Source organism: Pelophylax lessonae (genome assembly GCF_965119305.1).
Source record: "Pelophylax lessonae genome assembly, chromosome: 4".
In the NCBI taxonomy this organism is placed as follows: Eukaryota; Metazoa; Chordata; class Amphibia; order Anura; family Ranidae; genus Pelophylax; species Pelophylax lessonae.
This window is the reverse complement of record NC_138771.1, coordinates 487003004-487012219: the sequence shown is the minus strand read 5'-3', so window position 1 is coordinate 487012219 and position 9216 is coordinate 487003004. Positions and strand designations below refer to the sequence as shown.

Sequence of the window (9216 nt, the reverse complement as noted above, 5' to 3'; positions counted from 1 at the left end):
TGGGATGAGTGAGAAGAGGGGGCTCTGTATATTGGGGGGGGGGCTCTGTGCAGAGGATGGGATGAGTGAGAAGAGGGGGCTCTGTATATTGGGGGGGGGGGGCTCTGTGCAGAGGATGGGATGAGTGAGAAGAGGGGGCTCTGTACATTGGGGGGGGGGGGCTCTGTGCAGAGGATGGGATGAGTGAGAAGAGGGGGCTCTGTACATTGGGTGGGGGGCTCTGTGCAGAGGATGGGATGAGTGAGAAGAGGGGGCTCTGTACATTGGGTGGGGGGCTCTGTGCAGAGGATGGGATGAGTGAGAAGAGGGGGCTCTGTACATTGGGTGGGGGGGGGGGCTCTGTGCAGAGGATGGGATGAGTGAGAAGAGGGGGGCTCTGTATATTGGGTGGGGGGCTCTGTGCAGAGGATGGGATGAGTGAGAAGAGGGGGCTCTGTACATTGGGGGGGGCTCTGTGCAGAGGATGGGATGAGTGATAAGAGGGGGGCTCTGTATATTGGGTGGGGGGGCTATGTGCAGAGGATGGGATGAGTGAGAAGAGGGGGCTCTGTATATTGGGGGGGGGCTCTGTGCAGAGGATGGGAGGAGTGAGAAGAGGGGGCTCTGTATATTGGGGGGGCTCTGTGCAGAGGATGGGATGAGTGAGAAGAGGGGGCTCTGTATATTGGGGGGGGCTCTGTGCAGAGGATGGGATGAGTGAGAAGAGGGGGCTCTGTACATTGGGGGGGGGGCTCTGTGCAGAGGATGGGATGAGTGAGAAGAGGGGGCACTGTACATTGGGTGGGGGGCTCTGTGCAGAGGATGGGATGAGTGAGAAGACGGGGCTCTGTACATTGGGTGGGGGGCTCTGTGCAGAGGATGGGATGAGTGAGAAGAGGGGGCTCTGTACATTGGGTGGGGGGGGGCTCTGTGCAGAGGATGGGATGAGTGAGAAGAGGGGGGCTCTGTATATTGGGTGGGGGGCTCTGTGCAGAGGATGGGATGAGTGAGAAGAGGGGGCTCTGTACATTGGGGGGGGGGGCTCTGTGCAGAGGATGGGATGAGTGATAAGAGGCGGGCTCTGTATATTGGGTGGGGGGCTATGTGCAGAGGATGGGATGAGTGAGAAGAGGGGGGCTCTCTATATTGGGTGGGGGGGCTATGTGCAGAGGATGGGATGAGTGAGAAGATGGGGGCTCTGTATATTGGGTGGGGGGCTAGGTGCAGAGGATGGGATGAGTGAGAAGAGGGGGCTCTGTACATTGGGGGGGGGGCTCTGTGCAGAGGATGGGATGAGTGATAAGAGGGGGGCTCTGTATATTAGGTGGGGGGTCTATGTGCAGAGGATGGGATGAGTGAGAAGAGGGGGGCTCTGTATATTGGGTGGGGGGGCTATGTGCAGAGGATGGGATGAGTGAGAAGAGGGGGGCTCTGTATATTGGGTGGGGGGGGCTCTGTGCAGAGGATGGGATGAGTGAGAAGAGGGGGGCTCTGTATATTGGGTGGGGGGGCTATGTGCAGAGGATGGGATGAGTGAGAAGAGGGGGGCTCTGTATATTGGGTGGGGGGGCTCTGTGCAGAGGATGGGATGAGTGAGAAGAGGGGGGCTCTGTATATTGGGTGGGGGGGCTATGTGCAGAGGATGGGATGAGTGAGAAGAGGGGGGCTCTGTATATTGGGTGGGGGGGCTCTGTGCAGAGGATGGGATGAGTGATAAGAGGGGGGCTCTGTATATTGGGTGGGGGGGCTATGTGCAGAGGATGGGATGAGTGAGAAGAGGGGGGCTCTGTATATTGGGTGGGGGGGCTCTGTGCAGAGGATGGGATGAGTGAGAAGAGGGGGCTCTGTACATTGGGGGGGGGGGCTCTGTGCAGAGGATGGGATGAGTGAGAAGAGGGGGGCTCTGTATATTGGGTGGGGGGGGCTCTGTGCAGAGGATGGGATGAGTGAGAAGAGGGGGCTCTGTACATTGGGGGGGGGGGGCTCTGTGCAGAGGATGGGATGAGTGAGAAGTTGGGGCTCTGTACATTGGGGGGGGGGGCTCTGTGCAGAGGATGGGATGAGTGAGAAGAGGGGGGCTCTGTATATTGGGTGGGGGGGCTCTGTGCAGAGGATGGGATGAGTGAGAAGAGGGGGCTCTGTACATTGGGGGGGGGGGCTCTGTGCAGAGGATGGGATGAGTGAGAAGAGGGGGGCTCTGTATATTGGGTGGGGGGGCTCTGTGCAGAGGATGGGATGAGTGAGAAGAGGGGGGCTCTGTATATTGGGTGGGGGGGCTCTGTGCAGAGGATGGGATGAGTGAGAAGAGGGGGGCTCTGTACATTGGGGGGGGGGGGGCTCTGTGCAGAGGATGGCATGAGTGAGAAGAGGGGGGCTCTGTACATTGGGTGGGGGGGCTCTGTGCAGTGGATGAGATGAGTGAGAAGAGGGGGCTCTGTTCATTGGGGGGGTGGGGGGCTCTGTGCAGAGGATGGCATGAGTGAGAAGAGGGGGGCTCTGTATATTGGGTGGGGGGCTCTGTACAGAGGATGGAATGAGTGAGAAGAGGGGGCTCTGTACATTGGGGGGGGGGCTCTGTGCAGAGGATGGGATGAGTGAGAAGAGGGGGGCTCTGTACATTGGGGGGGGGGGGGGGGCTCTGTGCAGTGGATGGAATGAGTGAGAAGAGGGGGCTCTGTATATTGGGTGGGGGGCTCTGTACAGAGGATGGAATGAGTGAGAAGAGGGGGGCTCTGTACATTGGGGGGGGGGGCTCTGTGCAGAGGATGGAATGAGTGAGAAGAGGGGGGCTCTGTACATTGGGGGGGGGGGGCTCTGTGCAGAGGATGGAATGAGTGAGAAGAGGGGGGCTCTGTACATTGGGAGGGGTCTGTAATCAGTGGCGGTAATAATGAGGGTATCCCGGTGGTGATCGGTCAGGGATCCTCCTCTCTACCCCCCCCCCCCCCTTCTCATTCAGCACAATAGGCAGCTGACAGACAGCCGGCCGGACGAACAGACAAGCTGGGAGGCGGCGCTGCAGCGGGAGGAGGGGGACTCTCGGAGGATGGAGAGGATGGAGAAGCTGCAGAGCCGGCAGCACACAGCATACTGTTAGGGCCCTGGGGGCCCCCCGGCTCCGGCCATGTGAAGGACAATGCTGTGGTGCTGGAAATGCCCTCGGAGCCGCTGCCCGCTGGGCGCCTCTGCCCTCACCGTGTCCGTCCTGTGCTGGATCTTCATCTACCCGACCGAGCGGAGCCCCGACCACAAGACCGTCCTACGGGAGGTGCTGCGGGAACCCCGGGGATGGCGGAGGAACGGTACCGAGACCGCCAGCTTCAGGTATCCCCCCCCCCCCCCCAATATTATATATATCCCCCATTATTTCCACCTACTCTATCCTATCTACTATATCCTCCTTCCCTTTAAATCATATTTACCCCCCTATTACTGCCACCTCCATTATATATACCCTAATCCTTATATCTACTATATCCCCATTCCCCTTATATCATATATATCCCCTATTACTGCCACCTCCACTATATATACCCTATCTACTATATCCCCCTTCCCCTTATATCATATATACCCCCCTATTACTGCCACCTCCATTATATATACCCTAATCCTTATATCTACTATATCCCCATTCCCCTTATATCATATATACCCCCCTATTACTGCCACCTCCACTATATATACCATAATCCTTATATCTACTATATCCCCATTCCCCTTATATCATATATACCCCCTATTACTGCCACCTCCACTATATATACCCTAATCCTTATATCTACTATATCCCCATTCCCCTTATATCATATATACCCCCCTATTACTGCCACCTCCACTATATATACCCTAATCCTTATATCTACTATATCCCCATTCCCCTTATATCATATATATCCCCCTATTACTGCCACCTCCACTATATATACCCTAATCCTTATATCTACTATATCCCCATTCCCCGTATATCATATATATCCCCCTATTACTGCCACCTCCACTATATATACCCTAATCCTTATATCTACTATATCCCCATTCCCCGTATATCATATATACCCCCTATTACTGCCACCTCCATTATATATACCCTAATCCTTATATCTACTATATCCCCCATCCTTTTATATCATATATATCCCCCTATTACTGCCACCTCCATTATATATACCCTAATCCTTATATCTACTATATCCCCATTCCCCTTATATCATATATATCCCCCTATTACTGCCACCTCCACTATATATACCCTAATCCTTATATCTACTATATCCCCATTCCCCTTATATCATATATACCCCCTATTACTGCCACCTCCATTATATATACCCTAATCCTTATATCTACTATATCCCCCATCCTTTTATATCATATATATCCCCCTATTACTGCCACCTCCATTATATATACCCTAATCCTTATATCTACTATATCCCCATTCCCCTTATATCATATATATCCCCCTATTACTGCCACCTCCACTATATATACCCTAATCCTTATATCTACTATATCCCCATTCCCCTTATATCATATATACCCCCTATTACTGCCACCTCCATTATATATACCCTAATCCTTATATCTACTATATCCCCCATCCTTTTATATCATATATATCCCCCTATTACTGCCACCTCCATTATATATACCCTAATCCTTATATCTACTATATCCCCATTCCCCTTATATCATATATATCCCCCTATTACTGCCACCTCCACTATATATACCCTAATCCTTATATCTACTATATCCCCATTCCCCTTATATCATATATACCCCCTATTACTGCCACCTCCACTATATATACCCTAATCCTTATATCTACTATATCCCCATTCCCCTTATATCATATATACCCCCTATTACTGCCACCTCCATTATATATACCCTAATCCTTATATCTACTATATCCCCCATCCTTTTATATCATATATATCCCCCTATTACTGCCACCTCCATTATATATACCCTAATCCTTATATCTACTATATCCCCATTCCCCTTATATCATATATACCCCCTATTACCGCCACCTCCACTATATATACCCTAATCCTTCTATCTACTATATCCCCATTCCCCTTATATCATATATACCCCCTATTACTGCCACCTCCACTATATATACCCTAATCCTTATATCTACTATATCCCCATTCCCCTTATATCATATATACCCCCTATTACTGCCACCTCCATTATATATACCCTAATCCTTCTATCTACTATATCCCCCATCCTTTTATATCATATATATCCCCCTATTACTGCCACCTCCATTATATATACCCTAATCCTTATATCTACTATATCCCCATTCCCCTTATATCATATATATCCCCCTATTACTGCCACCTCCACTATATATACCCTAATCCTTATATCTACTATATCCCCATTCCCCTTATATCATATATACCCCCTATTACTGCCACCTCCATTATATATACCCTAATCCTTATATCTACTATATCCCCATTCCCCTTATATCATATATACCCCCTATTACCGCCACCTCCACTATATATACCCTAATCCTTCTATCTACTATATCCCCATTCCCCTTATATCATATATACCCCCTATTACTGCCACCTCCACTATATATACCCTAATCCTTATATCTACTATATCCCCATTCCCCTTATATCATATATACCCCCTATTACTGCCACCTCCACTATATATACCCTAATCCTTCTATCTACTATATCCCCCATCCTTTTATATCATATATACCCCCTATTACTGCCACCTCCACTATATATACCCTAATCCTTATATCTACTATATCCACCTTCCCTTTAAATCATATATATCCCCCTATTATTGCCACCTCCACTATATATACCCTAATCCTTCTATCTACTATATCCCCCATCCTTTTATATCATATATACCCCCTATTACTGCCACCTCCACTATATATACCCTAATCCTTATATCTACTATATCCCCCATCCTTTTATATCATATATATATACCCCTATTACTGCCACCTCCATTATATATACCCTATGTACTATATCCCCATTCCCCTTATATCATATATATCCCCCTATTACTGCCACCTCCATTATATATACCCTAATCCTTATATCTACTATATCCCCATTCCCCTTATATCATATATACCCCCTATTACTGCCACCTCCACTATATATATACCCTAATCCTTCTATCTACTATATCCCCCATCCTTTTATATCATATATACCCCCTATTACTGCCACCTCCACTATATATACCTAATCCTTATATCTACTATATCCACCTTCCCTCTAAATCATATATATCCCCCTATTATTGCCACCTCCACTATATATACCCTAATCCTTCTATCTACTATATCCCCCATCCTTTTATATCATATATATATACCCCTATTACTGCCACCTCCATTATATATACCCTATCTACTATATCCCCATTCCCCTTATATCATATATATCCCCCTATTACTGCCACCTCGACTATATATACCCTAATCCTTGTATCTACTATATCCACCTTCCCCTTATATCATATATATCCCCCTATTACTGCCACCTCCATTATATATACCCTAATCCTTCTATCTACTATATCCCCATTCCCCTTATATCATATATACCCCCTATTACTGCCACCTCCACTATATATACCCTAATCCTTATATCTACTATATCCCCATTCCCCTTAAATCATATATATCCCCCTATTATTGCCACCTCCACTATATATACCCTAATCCTTATATCTACTATATCCCCCATCCTTTTATATCATATATACCCCCTATTACTGCCACCTCCACTATATATACCCTAATCCTTATATCTACTATATCCCCCATCCTTTTATATCATATATATATATACCCCTATTACTGCCACCTCCATTATATATACCCTAATCCTTATATCTACTATATCCCCATTCCCCTTATATCATATATACCCCCTATTACTGCCACCTCCATTATATATACCCTAATCCTTCTATCTACTATATCCCCCATCCTTTTATATCATATATACCCCCTATTACTGCCACCTCCACTATATATACCCTAATCCTTATATCTACTATATCCACCTTCCCTTTAAATCATATATATCCCCTATTATTGCCACCTCCACTATATATACCCTAATCCTTCTATCTACTATATCCCCATTCCCCTTATATCATATATATCCCCCTATTACTGCCACCTCCACTATATATACCCTAATCCTTGTATCTACTATATCCACCTTCCCCTTATATCATATATATCCCCCTATTACTGCCACCTCCATTATATATACCCTAATCCTTCAATCTACTATATCCCCATTCCCCTTATATCATATATACCCCCTATTACTGCCACCTCCACTATATATACCCTAATCCTTCTATCTACTATATCCCCATTCCCCTTATATCATATATATCCCCCTATTACTGCCACCTCCACTATATATACCCTAATCCTTGTATCTACTATATCCACCTTCCCCTTATATCATATATATCCCCCTATTACTGCCACCTCCATTATATATACCCTAATCCTTCAATCTACTATATCCCCATTCCCCTTATATCAAATATACCCCCTATTACTGCCACCTCCACTATATATACCCTAATCCTTCTATCTACTATATCCCCATTCCCCTTATATCATATATACCCCCTATTACCGCCACCTCCACTATATATACCCTAATCCTTCTATCTACTATATCCCCATTCCCCTTATATCATATATACCCCCTATTACTGCCACCTCCACTATATATACCCTATCTACCATATCCTCCTTCCCTTTATATCGTATTTACCCCCCTATTACTGCCACCTCCACTATATTTACCCTAAGCCTTATATCTACTATATCCCCCATCCTTTTATATCATATATATCCCCTATTACTGCCACCTCCACTATATATACCCTAATCCTTATATCTACTATATCCCCATTCCCCTTATATCATATATACCCCCTATTACCGCCACCTCCACTATATATACCCTATCTACCATATCCTCCTTCCCTTTATATCGTATTTACCCCCCTATTACTGCCACCTCCACTATATTTACCCTAATCCTTATATCTACTATATCCCCATTCCCTTTATATCATATATACCCCCCTATTACTGCCACCTCCACTATTTTTACCCTCATCCTCATATCTACTATATCCCCCTTCCCTTTATATCATATTTAACATTTATCACCCATTACTGCCACCTCCACTATATATAAAACCTCAAACCCCCCCTCCCCCCCCCCCGCCCCTGTTAAACATGTACTTTAAATCAACTACAAAACATGGAGGAGTCACTGGTACTTATTTGTTTATCTAGAAAAAACTCATAGTTTTGACTCTATACCCCACTGTCCATCTCATATGTTATCCTATCAAACAAGGGGGAAAGAAAAAAAGAAAAGAGAATAAAGTAAAGAAAAATACAACCGTCAATTGAATTGATTTTTCCTCTATTTAATTGATTTTTTTTGTTTTATTCCCTCTTTTTTCATATGTTGGCATTAGGGGTTGAGCAGAGTTAAAACCAGGTTTTTATGAGTTTTTTTTCTAGATCCCCCACATTGAGGCCAAGGATGGTAGTTCTACAGGACCAAGGGTGCTAGAGCCAGGTACTCCACATAGTAAATACTCCCCTCTTTTTATATACTTCCCTACAATATGTACCCTGTCTTTGTACACACTACCATATGCACCCCAATATATACCCCCAACATTGAACCAACCCATGTTAAGGAGAACCAGGGGAGGCCTGACATTCTGTATATATCCCCTTTAACCTATATACCTGTGCTACTCTATATACTGTCCTCTACATACTCTACTTCCACTGTATATGCTCCCATCATAAACCCCCCCCCCCCATTATAAATACCCCCAACTATACTGAGCCAGCTATGGGTATGGATGTGGATCTGAATCAAGACTGCCTATTTCAGGTACTGGTGTATATAATATATACCCATTTTAATGTATAAAGCAGTGGAGTATAGAGTTTGAACCATTTTATTTTTTTAGTTTTACCTACACTGAGTCAGTCCCAAGGATGGTAGAACAACAGGACCACGAGTGCCAGCCTTAGTTACTCCCATGTAGTAAATACTCCCCTCCTTTATATGCTTCTCCACTATATGTACCCCATCATTGCACCCACTGCCATATGCACACCATTATATAATTCCAACACTGAACAAACCCATG

The 9216-nt window shown here is 45.7% G+C and overlaps 1 protein-coding gene across 1 annotated transcript in view; it reads left to right on the top strand.

Annotated features, from left to right (window-relative positions):
- The first annotated feature begins 2864 nt into the window (after window positions 1-2864).
- The window catches only part of ST8SIA1 (ST8 alpha-N-acetyl-neuraminide alpha-2,8-sialyltransferase 1), a 146811-nt gene continuing 140459 nt past the window's right edge, over window positions 2865-9216 (top strand). Inside the window, exon 1 of the mRNA XM_082256132.1 lies at window positions 2865-3303. Coding sequence (XP_082112258.1) covers window positions 3116-3303 — 188 coding nt within the window. The 5' untranslated portion in view covers window positions 2865-3115. The remainder of the gene's footprint in view (window positions 3304-9216) is intronic.